General features: G+C 39.1%; 1 protein-coding gene across 1 annotated transcript in view; it reads left to right on the top strand.

The window, feature by feature from the left end:
* SNCAIP (synuclein alpha interacting protein) overlaps positions 1-22,228 on the top strand; it is a 101,589-nt gene that overhangs the window by 8,035 nt on the left and 71,326 nt on the right. The window contains 1 exon segment of the mRNA XM_049771389.1: positions 8,691-8,763. Coding sequence (XP_049627346.1) covers positions 8,691-8,763 — 73 coding nt within the window.

Raw genomic sequence — 22,228 nt, 5'->3', positions numbered from 1 at the left:
ACTTTATGTCCTTTCAGCACCCAGTTCTTGTCCAGAGTGATCATTTTCAACTATCATTGTCATAGCGGTCCGTTCTCTCTTTGTGGCAAGCTTTCTACTTTGGACAGGTCCTCCTGGCCCTCATCATTATTGTTTCTGTATATTAATGCGATGCTGTCTATTTTTATATCCCTCAAATGAATATGATTACTCTATGTCTTTCCCTCTCCTTTTTACTCACTTTGCTCATAATACCCATCATATATAAGCAACTTTTGTAATTTCATTTTCCTTAGCAGCTGTGTAACAGTATCCCATTTTTGAAAGTCTGTCTTCCTATTCGTGATTGCTTATTGACTCACAGTTTAAACAAGACCCCCCTGCGGTCATCCTGTTCAATGAGATGTTTCTCTTATCCTTATCTGCTTGTTATAGTGGAAGGTGTTTATTCACTACAACCATCTCACTCGTTTTTACAGTGCAGAGCTTGTCTTTTGGTGATTGCATATATTCACCTTAGAATGAAGCAGTTCCTGATGTCCTCATATTTGTTTTTATTTTTAATTGTAATGTTTTATAACATAATAAAATATTCACTTGTGTGTTGGAAAAATCCACATGTGAGGTCTAGAGAAATAAGACAAAGGTTAATATACTTAGTGTTACACAGGGCCAACCAAGTTCCATTCTTACATATGATTGGCAAGTAACCCCAGGAGTAACCTCTCTTACAGAGTCAAGAGTAAGCCCAGAGCACCTCTGGGTATAGCCCCAAAACAAAACACAAAAATTTTCTTGAGGTTGTATTACAGCAAGATCACTATGAAAAGTCTAATTCTATCCTTTCGATATAGAGTTGATTGGACCTTACTCACTGAACACTTCTCCTGATCATATACATTATAAAGTCAAAGAATAAGGTGTTTTATTAAATATAATTACAAATAGTATCTTAGCTTAACATAATAATTTGATTAGTATTAATTTTTAAGAAGGCCTTTGGAAGGTTGAAAAAGGACTAAATTTGTTCAAGAGAAAAACTTGAAAATAAAATAAGATTACTTGGAATCACTTTCTTATTTTTTTCTAGAGGCTACCCTCAGAAATTAAACCAAGGGCTTTGCTCATATCAAGCAAATGCTCTCCCAAATGAGCTGTCTTTGCCTACTTGTATAATAAAACAGTGTGGCTAATTTTAGCTACTAAATGACTACTAAAGTCTCTTACTGTGGTCGCTAAAATTGAATGGTAGAGGAAATGTATTTCAAGAAGACCAAGATGACTCCCTAACACCTTATGTCATCAATAATTGCACTGTGTGGAAACTGTTGTTGGCTATAGACTGTTAGCATTCCAGATGGAATAAGAAAGAGTTTACAAAGAGGGGGCTGTGAAGCTATCCCTGTGGGAAGAGAGGTTCTTCTACAAATGAGACTTTTTTGGGGGAAAAAGGCAGAGGAGAAAAATAATGATGCCAAAAAAGAAGAAAGTTGGGACTCAAAAGGAGCATAGAGTGGAAAATAGTTTGTTATGAAGATGAAGTGCCAAAAGGATTTTGCATGTCTGTTTAAGCAGCCTAAGAAGAACAAGTGATATTAGGGGGAGAGGAGTCAGAAGCCACCATGGTGATGGCTGGAAAACTAAAGTCAGCAAGAAAGCACATATAAGACAAAGTTTGTTCTCTCCCCCAACAGGCCATCACATGGCTGATTTGAGCAGTTAGCTGGAGAGCAACGGTTTCCTAGGTTGTCGCAAGTTTATTCACTCTGATAGGGTCAGAAGAGAGAATCACTGTGGGGGAGAAGAGGAGCTGAGAAGTAGGGAGGAATCTGGAGATGTCTGAGGGACACAGTCCAACAGAAGGTAGCAGTGGAAATGGTATTGCCTCTTCAAGGAAAGGGCGCAGAACCCTTCCCGAAATGGAAGATCTCCAAAGACTAATCACTAGTCTCCTCTGTTTCTGAAAATTCACTTCAGCTCTGCACCTTGCTTTGTTGACCAGCTTTTCTTGTTCACATTGTTGTCCTTTTACTGTGTGTCTGTTGAGATGCCTGCTTGGATTTGGAACTCTGTGTGAGAAAGCCTAGATTTCCAGGATAGTTGTTTGGATGGCTGCTTGTTTCTTTTGGAAACTCCATGGGACCATAGTTATTTCGAATTCTCTAGCTTGAAAAGGTGTTTGGATTTTCTTTCATTTTCCGTGGCTCATTACCATTTGAGTAATGTCTGCTTGGTCTCCCAACTGGCTCCAGTTTGGGGAGTGAGGGCCAAAATATTTCAGTCCTGAACAATATGTAGGGTGGTCCAATAGCCCCATAGCCCAGTATAGAAATCACGCACTGTCCATAATGAAGCCTATGCACTTCCAAATTATTTTATATGGCGAGGTAACAGATTTGTGTAAGCTGGAATGTGTAGGATTGCCTTGCATCATATCCACTTTGTGTGGCTTTCAAAGCTAAGTTTGAGGGTCAGCCCTTGGTCACAGACTCTCTGGAATGAGAAAAGACCAGAGAGAAGCCAAGTGCTGTGCTGAGATAGACTGAGTATTCTTCCTTCCTTAGTCAGTCCCAGATTGCCCCCCCCTTTCTGCTTTACTACGTCTCATATCTTAATTTCTAAAATCCTCAGAGGAGAGTGACGAGATATAACACAGTGGTAGGAGGTTTGCCTTGCACATGACTGACCCAGGTCAGACTTAAGTTCAATTTCCAGCATCCCATAAGGTCCCCGGAGCCAGGAGCGATTTCTGAATGCAGAGCCAGGAGTAACCCCTGAGCGCTGCTGGGTGTGACTCAAAACCAAAAAAAAAAATCATAAGAGTGAAAAAGTGCAGAGGAAGGGCTGTGGGACATACACAGAAATCAGGACTGAGAAAAGAGAAAAACATGCAACATCATTTTGCCAATTGACTTCCTTTAGTTTAGCTCGAGTGATTTTTTTTAGTCTATTAGAGATAAGGAAGCAGATTCCTAGGCTTAAGAAATAATATATTTGGCGGAAAGGGAGTTGCTGGTAAAAAAAAAAAAAGAAATAATATATTTGTTCAGAATAACTAAGTTTATAAATAATTGAACTGGAACCTGAGTGCAGATTTTCTGGTTTCCCACCCACTGTTCTTTATACTTAAGAATAAGGCATCAACCAATACTGTTTTAATTAATATAAAAGAAGTGATTTTTCTTTTAAACATACCATGATTTTATTGCTAGTCTTGTAATTAGGGTTTTGTCTTAGAAGACTAGTGTTAAACAAACATTAACTATTATCATCACTATTTTATGGCACTAAAATCAGTAGGGAATTAGTTTTGTTGTTTAGCTATCTAGTTTCTAAGGTAAGCAAAATATTACTAGCTCTCTCTGGAAGCAGAAAAAGAAACTATATAAGCATATCAATAGTGTCATTGAATGGGGTTTCTTCTGGATATAAGATCTAGAGCAGTAGTTCTTGATCCTCAGTGAACATCAATTATTCAACAGGATAGTTGGATGACTCGAAGATACACAGATGGCTGAGCCTTGCCTTCACAGTACCTGGGGTGGGCCCCAAACATGAATTTCAAACAAGTTCCTGGATGGTGTTGCTGCTCCTGGTCCAGACACCACACTTGTAAAGCTGGAATGATTTCCATCTGGGAAATTCAGAGAGAGGATATAAATGAAACCCAGGCAAAGCTTAAAGATTGAGAGAATTTTGCCTCTTGAAGTACCTCCTGGATAGAGATCCAGAGATGTAGAGTGGCTGTAGTAGGTCTAAACGTAGGGACATATTTTTCATTGGAGTGGTACTAAAGAATTTTGACAGTATCAATCAAGAGAGGGCAGTGGTGAGAGATGAGTCTGGATTCTTGAAGGAGCTTATACTCTTCGTGCACTGTGGACTATGCAGTCACTGAAAGATTTTAAACAGAATCATCTCAATCAAATTTGTATCTGAGAAAGCAAATTAATTCTAGTGTAAGCATAAAAAGCATGGATGAAAATTCCATTTGCTTCCTAAGTATGAAAGAACTCTAAATGTTTAAGCTCAGGGATTTGTACAATGTGTATGTTTCTTAGTATTAAATAAGTCTCTATTTAATATATATTTGTACCATGTCTGTACATGGTACAAATATATATACCATGTATATACACAGTACACAGTGACTATACACACACACACACACACACACATATAATCCAAAGATATTATTCTTTCCCCGGTGTGCTGTGGAGATACTAATACTAACACAGAGGAAAAACAGAGTACCAAAAGGCAATATTTAGCCAGGAAAGAAAAGAGAGGTCAGCTAAGACAGAAAGTCAATCAGGATTACAAAAATAAGGTAGACTACAAACTCCTTGTAGGATGGTTGTGTCTGCCTAGCCAGAGGAAGACACTGCAGATGAGGAGGAGCCTAGAAAGAGGGACAGAAAAGGAATTGATATCTGAATGCAGGGGGACATGGAAGAAACAAAGGTAACTGGTTGGTTAACTCTTGGCAAGGCTTTTTCTAAAGACATTATAGAGGAGTGGAAAAGAAACTTGCATCATAAAAGCTATTTCTGTGGGGGAAACCCTCCTGAAGGCGTTGAGAAAATCAATGAACTAGATCAAAATGGAGGTAGGAAATACACTGTCATTCAACCAGCCTATTTTTCTATTTTACTACCCTAGAATAAAGGGTTCATGAAAACAAAGGCTTGGATTGGGGGCAAGAAGCAGGAAAGATATATTGGGCTTTGGTTCTGATAGGGCCAAAATGACCGTCATTACTACCCTGGGAGCTGGCCATTGTCCTGAGAATTAGTTGGCTTGGCCACCTGACAGTTCCTTGTAAAAGGCCATCTGTGCTGTGGTGAACTGGGAAGAAAGCTCCAGAGCCTTCCCTTTCAGCTCCCAGATGGTGACCTGCAGGCAGTCAGTGGGAACTTTCCTAGTCATTTGCTTATTCACAAATTTTCAACTAGGAAAATGTTTCTGCATGCTGGTTTTGAGAATTATCTGCCTCCTCTGCATCTCTTTATATCACAACTTAACTGTCTTGACAGTATTCCCATAAGCTTTATCTTCAATACAGAGAGCAATGTTTGGAAGAAACAAATTTACTTTTTTTTTCTCATGTCTTTCAAAAGAATAGTGGATTAGTTTAGAGTCTAGATCAAAATCATCACTGAATTCAGTCTTCTGTATAACCTTATAATTATCCAAAACTTCCGTTCACTAACAAACATAGCATATCTTTTTCTGCACTTTTTGTTTTCATTACAATGAACAGTACATGTTTTTCTTAAAGGACTTTATTCCCCAAGAATGAAAATGTCTGTCTCCTCCAATGTTCTCGAAGAACTTTGTGCTTTGAAGGACTTCATGTTTGCCATGAAGTAGGGAGCCCAGACCTCTGAGAGGTTGGTCTCTGGCAATGACTCATTGTCCCGAGCAGCCTGTGCTGTTCAGCTTTAAGCCTCATCAGAGAAAAACTTATTGCCCACTATGCACCTTTGAGGTCACATAGGTAAAGTCAACATCGTGGTCAATCAGAGTTACCACCATGCTTGCCTGTGTGGGAGGTGGTGTTAGGAGGTATGTGTCTGGAAATAAGCAGAATAAATTCCTCAGCTTAATTCAATATATACTATGGTACCCAGTGTATTTAAGATGAACTATATTTGAATAAAATCAGCCTTCCATTTCTCCTTTCTAAAATTTTGCCTTGGAAGAACACCAAAGAAGATAGAGGGTGAAACTGCCAAAGGATACTTCATGGGGCACATGGCAGCCAAAACAAAGGCCCAGTTTTAATTGAATTAGAGACTGTGTAATTATTTAACCTGTACCAGCTGGTCTCAAAAGCTACCAGATTCCTTAGAGAGCATGCACTTGGCCAGAAACAGAAGGTGCCTTATTAGTAACAAGAAAAATGCCTCCATACCGGTACACCGACCCCTAAAGAACATGCAGAGAAAGGAAAGTGAATGTTAGGGTTGCTGTGGTTGGTGAGGAAGGCCCCCACCCTCTGAGTATGGAAGCGTGGATTCACTGAGGCACCTGTGCTCAGAGGTATGACTAGCATAAACAGGATGTTATTGCATCAGATAGGTAAGAGTAATTTCTCTAATTAGTCACTTGAGATTTCATTTTTCACTTGGAAGGGCTGGAAATTTAATTTGGTTGTGACATGAAATTGGCAGGCTGACAATCGAGCCACCTGCCCCTCCCTCCCTCCCTTCCTATCTGATGTGTGGGGAAAGGGGAGGGTCTCAGGGTTGATGCTTGGCTTTATCTGCCAACATCAAGTTAAACGAAGTGACTTCTCCTTGATAAATGTGTCCGAGTTGTACATTCCTCACTTGTAATGCTAGAATTATCCTAATGACTTTCTCGTGATCATTTTTCTCTTAGATTAAATGTACATTCTCAACTCGCCCCAACTCAATTTTGCCCCAGTGAAGTCAATTATTCATTTACTTGTAAGAACTTGATTTTTAAAGGTACAGTGCAAAATGTTTTAGGATGCTGTTTTTAGAATGAAAGTATGATTGAAGACACTCTCTGACTTGGCGTTGGATTAAAGCAAGTACTCATCCTATTTATTTTGTTTGAAAGCACCTTCTCTAAAGAAAGATTGATTGGCATCACACGCAGCTGCCATAAGTTATAGCTATTGATTTTACATTTGTTTGGACTCTTCTGCTGTTAAGCTCCTCTGTCATCATCTGTTATCTTGAGTGCTGGCCCCAGAGTTGGTACTGGGCCTGAGAATACAGGGCAGATTCTTTCCATTCAGATGAATCTATTCACAAGACAGATGAGCTTTCAAACATAAAACCATGCTCTTTTCCTTTTTTGATAATGTTAGCCTGACATTTCCCCTGAGGTTACAGATGCCGCATGGTAAAATCAATGGCAGGTGACAACATCACCCGAGATTCTTGTGATTCAACCAATATTGTCACAGATAAGGATCTCTGTTGCTTTGTAGGCGATGGAAAGCTGTGTGCACTTATCCTAGACGTTCTCTGTAGCTTATTCATTGTTAGGATTAGGACTGCGATTATTTATTATGGTACTCTTTTGGAAAAGAAAACTCTTCCATCTTTCCCATGTAGCAGAAGTGATAGGAAAGAGAATGTTGACGAACTCCACCCTACCTTGTTTTTTAAGGAAGGAAAGTACAGGGCCAAGATGATAGCTCCAAGAGGCTGCTGCCTGCATTGTATATGGGGAGGGGGGGGGGGCTGGGTTTCATCTCTGGTATTGATTCCCAAGGCTGAGTATTTCTGAGAGTGACTTTGAGGAGCACAGCACCCTCCAGATTAAAAAGAGCTGAGCAGTCTGGTACTCTTTTTTTAAAGGTAATTAAAACTTTTTATTTATTTTTAATTTGCAAAATTTTGTAAGACAGTGAGATTCTGCAGTTCACGATGAATAATGGTTTCTCATGCCCGTAATTCCAAGGGTTCCCACTTCCATTTCCCAAGGACTCCAACACCTCTCCCTCTCGAATTCTGACCTTCCAACTCACTTATCGGAGTCAGTTTTCTCACTCCTTTGTACTTTTTTTGTTTTTTGTTTTGTTTTGCCTTTGTGTCACACCCAGAAGCATTCAGGGCTTACCGCTGACTCTGCGCTCAGAGATCACTCCTGGCAGGCACGGGGGACCATCTGGGATTCCAGGATTCGAATCACCATCCTTCCTGAATCGGTTGCATGCAAGGCGAACAAACGCCCTATCACTATGCTATCTCTCCGGCCACTGCCTTTGTCATTTTATTGCTGAATTTCTGTTTAGCTTTAAGACCCACATATGAGAAATGTTCTCGATAGCTTTCTTACTCATTGACTTCACTCAATATGATATTATCTAAGTCTACCTGTATTGCTGCAAATTGCATGATTTTGCTCTTCTTAAAGCTGCATATATTTTATTATGCCAATATACCACATTTACTCTATTTATTTATCTATTGCAGGCATTTCAGTTGTTTATATATCTTGACTATTGTACCAACTGCAGTGATAACTTGGATGTGCATATATCTTTTGAATGAATGACTTTTTGTTTTGGAGATAGATGCCAAGTAGTACTGAGTCATATGGTAGTTCTACTATTTTTTTTATAGATTTTTATATTTTTTTCCATAAAGAGGAAATTTCCTGCTCTGTTCTCAGGAATTTCTCATGGCAGGCTTGGGGGACCTCCTGGCATGCCAGGGATTGAACCCAAATGGACTATGTGCATTGCACGTAAAGCACCTGCTGCACTACCACTTTGGTCTCTGCTGTCCTATTTTATTTATTTATTTATTTATTTATTTATTTATTTATTCATTTATTTATTTTGGTTTTTGGGCCACACCCGGCAGTGCTCAGGGGTTTCTCCTGGCTGTCTGCTCAGAAATAGCTCCTGGCAGGCACGGGGGACCATATGGGACACCGGGATTCGAATCAACCACCTTTGGTCCTGGATTGGCTGCTTGCAAGGCAAACGCCACTATGCTATCTCTCCGGGCCCTCCTGCTGTCCTATTTTTAATAGACTTAGCAGCTGTGGGCATTTCTGGGGACGCGTGGATGATTATTGCAGGCGTGAGAAATAGATTTTTGTGGATATACATGTTGCTCAAGGATGACTTACTGTGTTTTAATTTTGGACTTAATTTCAATAACTGGAAGACTCTTTTTGTAAGATGACTATTTCAAACTCTTCTCTTAATTTCCATTCAGTACTCGGTCACGTCCCTCAAGACCATCCCAGAACTGTGCCGAAGATGTGACTCACAAAATGAAGACCGATCAGGTAGGTTTCCTTCTTGACGACCCTTGCCTCTCTCTGCTTGAACTTTCTGAGCTGGCCCTCTCTCATGAGTGGCCCCTGCTCTCTGTTTTCTGTTTATCTCCCTCCCTCTCTCCCTTCTTCCCTTCCTTCCTCTCTTCTTCCCTCTCTCCTTCCTTCCCTCTTCCCCCTTCCTTTCTTCATTTCTCTCTTTCTCCTTCCTTCCTCCCTTCCTTTTACCCTCCCCTCCTTCCTCCCTTCCTTCCTTCTTCTCTACCTCCTTGCTTCCTGACTGCCTTCCTGCCTCCCTCCATTCCTTCTGCCCTTCCTTGCTTCTTTCCTTTCTTCCTTCTTCCTTTCATTCCTCCCTCCCTCTCTTCCTTCCATCCTGCCTCCCTCTATTCCTTCTGACCCTCCTTCCTTCTTTCCTTTATTCCTTCTCTCCTTCCTCCATTCCTCCCTCCCTTCCTTTCTTTCTTCCTCCCTCCATCCCTTTCATTCTTCCCTCCCTTTTCTTTCTTTCCTCCCTCCCTTCTTCCTTCTTCTTCTTTCTCTCCTTCCTTTTTCTCCTTCCTTCCGGCCACATCTAGCTGTGCTCAGGCCTTATTCTTGACTCTGTGCTCAGGGATTCCTCTTGGTGGGACTCAGAGGACCATTTGTAATGCTGGAGATCAAACCTGGGTCATCTGTGTGCAAGGCAATAACATACCCTGCTTTTCTATCTTTCCTGCCCCTGGTTTGCGTTTCTTTTATGAGTTCTTTAAGCATACTTTGTTCCCCACAATAGATGTTATATGGTCCTCTTCAGGCTGACTGGACAGGGAGGCAGCCTCACTAGCACCTGGCTATATACAAATTTAAAAAATGGAGCATTGCAGCCACTCTGCATACATATACATAGCACTAATTCACTGAACCCCTTCAAGAAACAATTGGTGACAAAACATAATAATTCAGGTGCCAAGGCAAAAATGTTGAATGGCTTTTCTATGCAGATGGTAAAGGTTCAGCTGGAGCAGGTGTTTCACCAATGTGTGAAACCCTATTAGTAACATGCTCAGATCTGCAGCAGAAAAGATTAAAGCAGAGCTTTGAGTTTGATAGTGTAAACTAAACAGAGAATTATAGCATAGAGATGAAAACCAGCTGCTTGACCTTATCTCCTCTCATCCTGCCCTCATTCTCAATCGCCCAAAGAATATTTAGGGATTTTTTTTCTCTTTTTAAATCAAATTAAGCTTCTCACCTTTTCTCTTGGAGATGGGTAAAAGGAAATTAAAATAAAAAAGATAATGAATGGAATGAGATCATGGTTTTAAACTATGAAAGGATGTTTATTATTTTTCCAAGTAATTACTTTAAATCATCACCATAATCTTGCCAATCTGGCGACTTCTGATGGTATTTAGGATTCTGAGAATCATTGGCAATAGGGTTTAAGATAATAAATAAATAAGAAGTTCCTTACCTATGTAGGTACTTGAATATTATATCTTTCTGACTGAAAGGACTTGCACAAAGATAACTTTCTCTTCTCTGAGGCCAATTTTTTTTGACATTTTGCTTAGATAGAATAGGGGAAATAATCTTTCTAGGTTTGTTTATCTTTTTGCTGTGTATGTGTGTGAGTGAATGGAATGTTTCAGTGTTTGGGTTAGGAATATCATATGAGATGATTTTATTATTTGTTTTTTTTGGGTTTTTTTTTTTTTTTTTTTTGGATCACACCCGACGGTGCTCAGGGGTTACTCCTGGCTGTCTGCTCAGAAATAGCTCCTGGCAGGCACAGGGGACCATATGGGACACCGGGATTCGAACCAACCACCTTTGGTCCTGGATTGGCTGCTTGCAAGGCAAACGCCGCTGTGCTATCTCTCTGGGCCCAGGTGATTTTATTATTAAACACAAGTTTTAACATACTACTTTCAGGTTTCTTTTTAAGTTTTTATTTCAATCAAACTCAAGTTTCTATCCATTTTAACAGAGGATTTAGGCATAAATAGTTTCAGGTTTATCCTTCTACAAGGCAACATTTGATTTACAGTTGAACCATTGCCTAGATCAGTGACACAGGGAGTTGACTCATTCAAAAAAATGGTGTAAGTTTGAGTTTAGCTGTTTACCACTATTATGACGTTGGCAAATTATCTGTAAAATAAAAATAAAATTTCTCTGTCTCTTCCAGTTGTTAAAACCAAAATGAAGGAATGGATCTGAAGGTACTTTGTTAGATAAAAGATTCCCCTTTTATCTTTCAATGGATATATAGAAAGCAAGAGTGCAGTAATAATAACTAACACTTCAGCCATTCTTAGTTGTCTATATCCTGGCATAAGCACTTGACTTATATTAGCTCAATTCTGAAATCCTCGTGAACTCAAAACTATGAAGATATTACATTGTAAATGGGTAAACTGAGGTATAATATAAAAAATTTAAATTGTTTCCCTACATCACACAGCTATTAATTTACAAAGTTGAGTTTCAAGGCCCAGAAAAATTGCCTCTAAATCATCTGTTCTCAGGGCATGAGCGGTAGAGCAGCGGTAGGGGATTTGCCTTGCATTCGACTGACCCAGGACACACCTCAGTTCCATCCTGGCATCCCATTTGGTTCCCCAAGCCAGGAGCAATTTCTGAGTGCATAGCCAGGAGTAACCCCTGAGTGTCACCGGGTGTAGCCCAAACCCCAAGAATAAATAAATAAAAGTCTGTTCTCATATGCAATATATACATATATTGTTTTTCAAATATTTAGGCTTAATGGTAATACTATATTAGAATATTTTTTAATGTCTAGAAGCAGCATTCCCCCACCCCATCCCACCCCACACAATCATTATTTAAGAGGTGAGTTGCCTTTTTTTTTTATTGAAAATAGCTATCCTTGCTTATTGTGTGAATTACCAAGCTACCAAAGTTACCAAAACTTTGAAAATTACCTTGGCTGGAGATATAGGACAGCAGGTAGGACACTGCCATGCATGTGACTGACCTGACTTTAATCCTTGGCACCCATATGGTTCTCTGAGCACCCAATGAATATTGGTAATAGTAAATATTGTCTTTTATGGCCCTATCAGAATTAAATAAATACACTTCCTTGCCTCTTGCTCCCAATCCAAGACTTCATTCTCATGAACTCTATAATTCTAAGTTAATAATAAGAGAAGGAGCTGGCCTGCTTCTCCTTTCTGCCTACTTCCCAAGTGTTCAAGGAGGAGTAAGAATATCAGAGGAGCCCTCTGTTAGACAAGCATCCAAGGATACTATCATTTCATCCCAGGACAGCCGTACAGTGCGCAGAGAAGTGATATGGGTAGAACTTAAGACAGTCTTACACTCTGCACTAATATCCGAAGTCCTCCTGGCTGCTATGGAACATCTCCAGAAATTTCTGATTTATTAGGAAATGTTTCTTTTATTCTGGCAAGTGGGTATTTGGGAGGGTTTCTCCTTCATTCAATCATAGGATGACTGGGTTTCAGACATGCTGCAAGAGACTATGTGTGGAGAGGATGAAAGTATTGAAAAGTTGAGAGATAGGGAAGGGTTTGGGTGGGAGGGTAGTAAGAATGAAATTGGTCTGCATGGGCTGTGCAGATACAAAGGACACGTTGACTAGGTGTTCTTGTGTACATAGCACAATGCCAGGTCCTCAGGGATGAACTTGTTTGTCCTCAAAATAATCCTCTGTGGGTGGGCTCTTCTGTCCATTGGAAGATCCATTCCTTTGGTGAGAGAATCGTGGCTCAAAGAGGGTTAGAAATTTTTCTAGGGCTCTAGATCTGGCAAATAGTCCTGGACTGGATCAGCTGGCACCATAGCCTACAGGACTATATAAAGTGGGCACACCATAGAAGAAAACTTAATCCAAGGAGATCTATGGGATGAAGAACAGGACACAGGCAGGGGAAAAGAAGTTATGGATAAAATTTTGCACCCCAGAAGACAAGTTATTTGTGAAATGTTAGCATGCCTTCTTGGCTCTACCTTGCTTGTGCATGAAGAGAAAAGCTGAGGGAAATATTCATGCTTCTCCACACCCTTTTCCCAGTGAGGACGATGTATGTTAGGTTAACATGTGGTGTTCAAATTAAACATATTTAATTTCATTGACTTGGATTTTGTTTTAATTAATTGGATATTCAAATACTTGTTTCAGGTCACGGTGTTTTTAGGGTCTTGTGGTTCTCGTGATTTATACATGTCTGCTAAGCTCATTAAGTGATTTTCTTATGAAAGGAGATGGATAAATATTAACATAGTTTTTGCATCTGACAATCAAGGCTAGAAAAATCCTTGATGAACAATAAATGACCCTGTTTGTTTAAGAATAGAGTCTAAAAATATTTGAATTTCTAAATAATCTAGTAGAGTACTTGGATGACTATGAATCAAGACAAGCATACTTTTGGAACTTGGCATCTGGTAAAAGTCATTTTTGAAGTAGATTTAGAAGCTTTGCACATTTGCCCTATACTATGTGCCATGCATGCTGATTTTGTGACAAACCTGGAACCTTTGAAAATTCATGATTTTCTAAGATTTTCAAGAATTTCAAAAGCCAACACCAAAAATAACAAACTGACACAAAATGTGTTCTCTTGACATTTCTGTGACTTAGTTCACAGCTCACTAGGACATAGTGATTCTAAATATATAGTCCTCCCATTTTCAATTTTGTTAAAGTTTAATGCTAAAAGCATGAAAGGAAAACTTGGCATAGCCATTTCAGCTGGAACATCTGCTGATTAATCCATTTCATATGAGGTAATATATAATGGACTTCAAAGAATAGGAAAACCCATTTCTAAGAACTCAAGAAAATGAAAACTTTAGTCTGATACAGCAAAGAATCAGATAACCAAAATTATAAAAATACAAATTATTTAATGGCAGTAAAAATTTAAATATGGTAGATATTGAGGTGAGATTGTTGGTCAAATAAATACTTGCTTTTACTTAAGTTTTATTTATTTTAAACTTTATTTAAACACATGGTTTACAAAGTTGTTCATAGTACAGTTGCTTTGCCAGATCTACTACTGTTCAGGGCTTACTACTTACTGTCTCTGCACTCAGGAATCATCCCTGGCAGGCTCAGAGGACTATATGAAGTTCTTTGGATTGACTTGGACCTTGGTGAGCCAGGTGCAAGACAGTTCTACCCCTGCATCCTAAACTTTGTCTCTGGCCCCTAAAATTTTGTTAAAGATAATATTATCCATTTTTTAAAAAGAGAAAGAGAGAGAGTGCCCCAGATAGTAAGTATACGGGTTAAGGTGCTTGCCTTCCCCATGGATAACCCTGGCTCAGTTCCATGTACCACATGGTTTTTATTTGTTTGTTTTTGGTTTTTGTTTGTGTGTTTGTTTTGGGGCCACAGGTGGCAGTGGAGGCTCTCAGTGCTTACTTCTGGCTCTGCACTCAGAAATTGCTCCTGGCAGGCTCAGGAGACCATATGGGATACCGGGTTCAAACCCGGGTTTGTCTCAGTTGAGCCAAGTGCAAGGAGTGATGGATATGCACTTCCAGGTGTGGTCATTTACTAACCCCCACACAAAGTTATAATGAATCCTGCCACTAAAATGAAATTTCTCTATTTGGGAAGTATTTTTTCCTGAGACATCTTGTTGGTACCATTGCCATCAGAGTATCATCATAATGAAGGATTTTTTGTTGTTGTTGTTGTTGAGGCATGTAGGTGTGTTCTCATTTTGGATGACTCACCTGATTTATTCTTAAAGTAGAACTGCCTCCCCTATCCAGATGAGGAGATGTTTTCTCTGTGCCTTTCAATCATTAACCTTTGGTTTATTTTTCCAACATAAAAGTATACATCGTTGGGGAAAGACTATGTCAATAGAGATAGATAGGTTTTATTTTATTTTTTAATATAATTTTTATTTTAATCATAGTGGCTTACATATCGTTCACAGTAATATTCCAGGTACATATTAACATTGAATCAGGAGAATTCCCACCACCGAATTTTCCTCCTCCCACATCCGCTCCCATCCTGCCTCCCTTTTCCTCCACTCTCCCCCCAGGGGCTGCTAGAATGCGTGGTCCCTTCTATGCCTAGTTTCTTACTTAGTGGTCTTGTAACTGTTTGGTCTTGGTGCCTCCATTACTGCCCCCCTCTAATTGGGAGGCAGGACTAGAAAGTTCAAGTTATGTGGTTTTGTTTGAGGAAGAGAAAAGTAATATAATGGGGTAAAAATTGACGAACAGAGTCATTCTAGAGACTCTCATCCTTGGTTTGAGAGACGAAGGGGAAAAAAAGGTGAAACACTACAACAGTTCAAAAAGAGGAATCAAATAAGATATCCAGTGAGCACTGCAACAAAAAATATGCACCACATAGTTGCCATGGTCATGAGATAGAAAATATGACAAGGCGCATAAAGGAGGAAGAGAAAATAAGAAAGAAAAAGTAAATATATAAATTTAAAAAATGGACAACTACTACAATATTCACCCCAAAACAAAGAAATCGACAAAAACTAGATTAAAAAAAAAGGATTATTTAGTGCTTTTTATCCCCCCCCCCTGCATAGGCACAGTAAATATTGGGGTCATCCGAAATGGGAATCCCCTTGGCCTAAGAGATAAAGGGTTTCTCTACCCTTGGAATATATTGTCATGGGATTATCTATACACTCCTTTCAAGTTCATTTACTCTCCCCTTGGTGCTTTTGTGGTGTATGGAAGACTTCTGCTCCGATCTGGATGATAAAAACAGACCTCTAAATCTAGAGGTCTCAGTCTGTACACAGGTCAAGGAGTGGAACTTATGATGAAGTCTTTCTTTGTGATTTTAGAAGTTCTGTTTCCTCGGTGTCATTTTAATCTGTCTTCTGTGGTTGATGGTCTTGGTCCTTGCGCTGAACCTCAGATGGAGCCTGGGATATGGTCTTTCATTATGTTTCCAGAAGACCCATTCAGTTGCAATGGCCTCAGTCAGGTCTCTGGAATTAGAGGTCATAATTGTTGTGCAGGACATAGAACAAATCCTAGACTAGGCCTTTCTTGTTGGTCCCAGAATACATATTGCCTGGTCATGGTTCTAGCAGCCAGTCATCTGTAGATCACATTCTTGGCTTTTGCACAGCCCACAGTGTAATAAGTCTTCTGACTTTATTTTGTCATTAGTTGGTAAGGTAGGATAACCTGCTCTTATGTCCATTTGTTCCCAATTTCCTTATTGTCAGGATATCATATTAGAACTGGCACATGTTGGAGTTCGAGTAGTATTCAGGATGTCCCAGATGAGATTTAGTTCCTGTAGCTGTTGTGAAGAACTGTGTCATTTCTATGTCTGCGGTTCAGGGTTCAAGTCTAGATGGTTGATGTCTAATCTCCTAGAGTCTAAGATGGATCCACATGATATATTTTCAAGGTGGGTGATTCCCCTGTATTGTAAATAAGTATGCGTTCTTATCCTTGTAGATAAAAGCTTGTTTATATATGTGAGATTTCCCCTTTTTTAGTGTGCCTTTGCAGGAAGAAATGGTGCTTCATTATATTGCTGGTGCATTTGGGGGTGAAAAGAGAAGAACAGAGAAACAAGTCACACACCCAAAATACATAAAAATAGAAATAAAAATATATATTTGCTCACATATGTATAGTGAAAAATGATTTTAAGTAAAATGAAATAAAAAAATAAAGAGGTAGTGTTATACAGGTCTTATACTTACGATGGAAGTATAGGTTTCCCCATTGCCTTTTGAGATTTTCTTATGGGGTGTGGGTTCCCAGGCGCCTTTTCATTGCACACCCTGACCTTCTTGATATTGGTAAAAGATTTGAGGCAGGTAAAAGATTTGTGTAAAGTTCTTGCATTGAGAGTCCTTTTAGGGCTAAGTCAGGTATCCAGCAACAGTCCACATTAGGAATAGTTGGTAGGGAGGGCCACACAGCATGAGTCAGCAGGGGTGTTGGTTGTCTTTTCCTGTCAGGGACGAGGTGTGGGTTTGAGTAGATGTCCCTTCGCTTGGGTGCTGGGTACTGGTACGTTGGGGTAGAAGGTCAGTCTTGATGCCTAATAGATTAAGAACTGAGGGTGAAGAGTTTTAATAAATTGGAAAATCTAGATGGGATTGAGGGGTAAAGGGGTAGTCAGATTTCTAGAAGGGGGATAGGGGAAAGTATTTGGAAGGGGCAGAAATGAAGAAAGGGGAAAATAAGATTAAATAGGAAAAAAAAGAAAGGAAGAAGAAGTAGTGAGAAGAGAGGTGAGAAGAACAGGGGCACGTTATTTTTCTTGAATATGCTCGATGAGTAGGCCCCGTAGTATAAGTCTGCAGGTCACAGCTGCTGCTTCGGTGGTCTGGCTGGTCCCATGCTTCAGGTCCTAAAAGAAGGTAAAACCTAGAGATAACGGGTATGTTAAAGAGTTTTATTGAGACAATTTTGTACCGCAACCTGGGTATGGTATCTCATGTGGCTTACCTCTGAGATGCCATCTTAGGTTGTCCACCCTTTGTATCCAAGCACGTCTGTGGACAGAAAAGCTGAGAGGATACTTTAAATATAGTAAGCTTAAGGCATTAACACCTATTATTTTAAAATACATCCGTTGGAATCAGTGATTTCCCATGGTATTCTTTACCTGTAACATTGTATAAGATCCCTAAGATATTATTATGAGCCTTTGTAGTAACAGGCTGATTACATACCTGTTCTCTCTACACTGCTGTTTCTGCAGTTGCTGGTTTCTTTATGGTTCAATGTGTGGTTGAGAGTTTATGATGTTCCTCTTTCATGTGCTTTGGGCACTTCTGCCCAGAGCATGTGTGATGTTACAATGTTTGGAGTTTCTACCCTGTTAAGTCCTGTTATTTGATCTTTGAATATCAGTTGTATATAAGGTATAGTTTCTAGGTGCTTCAGAATAGTGCCATCATCCTGTGTTTATCTTTCATCTTCTGGCTTACTTCGTTTAACATAATATGTTCTAGGTCCATCCACATTGCTGCAAAGTCTGTGATTGTATCATTTCTGACTGCCATGTAGTATTCCTTTGTGTATAGATACCACATCTTAATGATCCACTCATCTGTATTCCTTTGTGTATAGATACCACATCTTAATGATCCACTCATCTGTGTTGGACATCAAGGTTGGTTCCAAGACTTGGCTATTATACTGAGTGCTGCGATAAATAGTGGGTTGCATACATATTTTGGGATGAATGTCCTTCCTACTTGGGGATAGATACCCAGGAGAGCAATTGCTGGCTCAAGTGGCAGCTTGATTCTGAGTTCCTTGAGCACTCTCCATACTGTTCTACATAGGGGTTGGACTAGGAGGCATTCCCACCAGCAGTGGATGAGAGTGCCTTTCCTACCGCATCCCTGCCAACAAAGATTGTTCCCATTATTTTTGATGTGAGCCATCCTCACTGGTGTAAGGTGGTACCTCATTGTTGTCTTGATTTGGATTTCCCTAATGATGAGTGAAGGTGAACATGTTTTCATGTGTTTGTTGGCCATCTTTCGATCTTCTTCGGTGAAGTGTCTTTTCACTTCATCTCCCCATTTTTCTATGACTTTATTTGGTTTTGTGGAGCTCATCTTTCTGAGTGCTTTCTTTATTCTGGATATCAGCCCTTTATCTGACATGTTGAGTACAAAGATTTTTCCCATTCAGTTAACTGTCTTCTTGTGTTAAATGTGGTTTCTTTTGCCATGCAGAAGCTTTTTAGTTTGATGTAGTCTCATTCGTTTATGTTTGATGTTAAAGTTCTTGCCATTAGCAATCTATCATCAAAGACTTTTTTTTTTGATATATAGGTCTTCGAGTGTTCTGCCTATTTTTTCTCAATAAACTTTATGATTTCCGGTCTGATTTCGAGGTTTTTGATCCATTTTGAGTTGACTTTTGTATATGGGGTGAGGTATGGGTCAATTTTCAATTTCTTACAGGTGGTTTTCCAGTTGTACCAACACCATTTGTTGAAAAGACCTTCTTTGTCCCATTTCAAGTTCTTGGCTCTTTTGTCAAATATTAGTTGACTATATGTCTGGGGGCTTATGTCTGGAAATTCTGTTCTAGGCTGTCTCGGTCTGAGCCTCTGTCTGAGGCTCTGTCCTGTACCAGTATCATGCTGTTTTGATCACTATGGCTTTATAGTATAGCTTCAGGTTAGGTAGCGAGATGTCACCCAGCTTCTTGTTTTTTAGTATGTGTTTGGCTATCATGGGTCTTTTGTGGTTCCAGATGAATTTTATGATTGAGTGTTCTAAGTCTTTAAAGAATGATGTCTGAATTTGGATGGGGATTGCATTAATTCTATATAGGAGTTTGGGTAGGATAGTCATATTGACTATGTTGATTCTACCTACCCATGAGCATGGGATGTGCTTTCATTTCCTTAGATCCTCTTCAATTTCTTTCTGAAGTGTTTTGAAATTTCCCTGGTATTAGTCCTTTACTTCCCTTGTAAGGTTGATTCCTAGGTACTTAATGTTTTTTGTTACTATTTTAAATGGAATTGAAGGCTTAATCTCTCTCTCCTCTACTTCACTATTTCTGTAAAGAAATGCTACTGTCTTTTGTGTATTCACTTTGTAGCCAGCCACTTTGCTGTATTGGTTAAATATATCTAGAAGTTTTACTGTGGACTCTTTAGGGTTCCCTATGTATATCATCATATCATCTGCAAAGAGGGATAGTTTGAGTTTCTCTTTCCTAATTTGGATTCCTTAGATTCCCTTCTCTTGTCATATTGCTATTGCTAGGACTTCTAATATTATATTGAATAAGAGTGGAGAGAGTGGACAGCCTTGCCTAGTTCCTGACCTTAGTGGAAATGCTTTCAATATTTTGCCATTGAGGATAATATTGGCTGTGGGCTTTTCAGAGATATCTGTAACTATATTGAGAAAGGTTTCTTCTAACCCTATTTTGCTGAATGTTTTCAACATGAATGGGTGTTGACTTTTGTCAAACGCCTTCTCTGCATAAATTGATATGATCATGTTGGTGTTTGTTTTTCTTGTTGTTGATGTGGTGTATGATGTTGATTGATTTATATATGTTGAAGCAACTTTGCATCCCTGGGATGAAACCCACTTGGTCATGGTGTATAATCTTTCTGATGTAGTGCTGGATTCGGTTTGCTAAAATTTTGTTGAGAATTTTTGCATCTCTGTTCATTAGTGAGATTGGTCTGTAGTTTGCTTTCTTGGTGCTGTCTTTGCCATCTTTGGGGATGAGTGTGATATTAGCCTCATAAAAGGAGTTGAGGAGGGTTCCTGTCTTTTCTATGGTTTGGAAGAGCCTGCGGATCAATGGTATTAAGTCTTCTCGGAATGTTTGATAGAATTCACCTGTAAAACTATCTGGACCTGGACTTTTGTTCTTAGGGAGTTTCTTAATTACATCTTCAATTTCCTCTGAAGTGATTGGCCTGTTTAGGTTTTCTAGATCTTCAGTTTCCAGTCTCAGTAGCTGGTATTTTTCCAAGAATCTGTCAATTTCTACTGGGTTCTCTAGCTTAACTGAGTATAGTTCTTCATAATATGACCTCATGATATGTTGTATTTCTTGGGGTTCTGTTGTAATCTCTCCCCTTTTATTTGTGATCCTATTAATTTGGGTGATTTCCCTCTTTTTTTTTTTGGTGAGTCTTCCCAGTGGTTTGTCTATCTTGTTTATTTTATCAAAAAACCAACTCCTGGACTCATTGATTTTTTGTATTGTTTTCTTGGTTTCTATGTTGTTTATTTCTGCTCTGGTTTTTATTTCTTGACTTCTGGTTGTGGTTGGATTTCTTTGCTGCAGTTGTTCCAGTTCCTTAAGGTGATCCTTTAAATTGTTGATTTTGTTATTTTCCTCTTTTCTGACATAGGCCTGTATTGCTATGAGTTTCCCCCTAACTATTGCTTTGGCTGTGTCCCACAAATTTTGACAAGTTGTCTCTTCATTATCGTTTGTCTCAAGGAATCTTTTTATTTCTTCCTTGAGTTGCTCTTTGATCCAACTGTTGTTGAGCAGCATGTTGTTTAATCTCCAGGTGTTTGATTTTCGCCATTGTTTCTTCTTACAATCAATTTTGACCTCTGTTGCATAGTGATCTGATAGGGTGTTTCTGATGATCCTTACACTTGTGGTTTTATATAAGTTAGATTTATATCCTAAGGCATGGTCTATTCTGGAGAAGGTTCCATGTGGGCTTGAGAAGAATGTGTATTCTGCTTTTTGGGGGTGGAGGGCCCTATATAAGTCTACTAGCCCTAGATCTTCTAATTTTTTATTTAGGGCTCTTATTACTTTGCTATTTTTCTGCCTGCTGGATCTATCCAGTGGTGATAGTGGAGTATTGAAATCCCCTACTACTACCACATTTCCCTTCATGTGATTTTCCAGGTTTGTGAGTAATTGCCTCACATATTTTGCTGAGTCTACATTAGGTGCATAAATATTGACCAGGGTTAGTACTTCTTGATCTATTGTTCCCCTGATCAGGATGTAGTGACCCTCCTTGTCTCTGATCACTTTCTTGAGGTTGAATGCAATTTGGTCTGATATTAGGATGACCGTCCCTGCACTTTTTTGTTTTCCGTTGGCCTGAATAATTGATTTCCATCCTTTTATTCTAAGTCTGTGCCTGTCCTGCATTAGTAGATGTGTTTCTTATAAGCGGCAGAAGTTCGGTTTATATTTTCTAATCCAGTTCTCTAGTATGTGTCTTTTAATGGGAGAGCTTAGACCATTAACATTTAGGGAGATTATTGACAGAGAGGGCTGTTGTGTAGTTGTGTTGTGTAGGATTGTTGTTGTTACAATCAGAGATTTGGGTTGTGTAATTCATCTCTGAGTAGGTCATTTAAGATCAGTTTTGTTTGCGCAAATATTGCAAGATCATTTTTATTTGAGAATGTTTTTAGTCTTCCTTCCCATATGAATGAGACTTTTGCTGGGTATTGGACCCTAGGTTGGAAATTTCTTTTTTCAGTCGTTTAAATATGTCATTCCACTGTCTTCTTGCTTGAATTGTTTTGAATGGGAGATCTGATTTGATTCTTATGTCCCTTCCTTTGTACTTGAGATTTTTTTCCTCCCTTATGGCTTTTAAGTGTTCATCTTTCTCTTTGTTTTTTTCCATTTGTTTTTACCATTGGATTACTATATGTCTTGGTGTTGGCTTATTAGGGTCTATTTTATTAGGGACTCTTTTTACTTCCTGGAATTGCATTGAAGTCTCTTTCCAGAGGGTTGGAAAATTTTCTGCTATTATTTCCCTGACCACTTGTTCTTCCCCTTTCCCTATTTCCTCTCCTTCTGGTACACCTACAATTCTTAGATTATTTCTTTTGTCTTTGTTTATTAAGTACTGGACTTTCTCTTCCAGTGCTTTGTCTTTTATTTCCTTTTTGGTTTCCTGGTCAGTTTTTTATTGAAGTTTTTCTTCGAGTTGTTCTATGCGCTTTCCAACTGTGATATTCTGCTCATATGGCTTTTTACATTATTTATT

Source organism: Suncus etruscus, chromosome 4 (assembly GCF_024139225.1).
Source record: "Suncus etruscus isolate mSunEtr1 chromosome 4, mSunEtr1.pri.cur, whole genome shotgun sequence".
Lineage (NCBI taxonomy): Eukaryota > Metazoa > Chordata > Mammalia > Eulipotyphla > Soricidae > Suncus > Suncus etruscus.
Note: the sequence above shows the minus strand (reverse complement) of the source record. Positions and strands in the feature narration are given on the sequence as shown.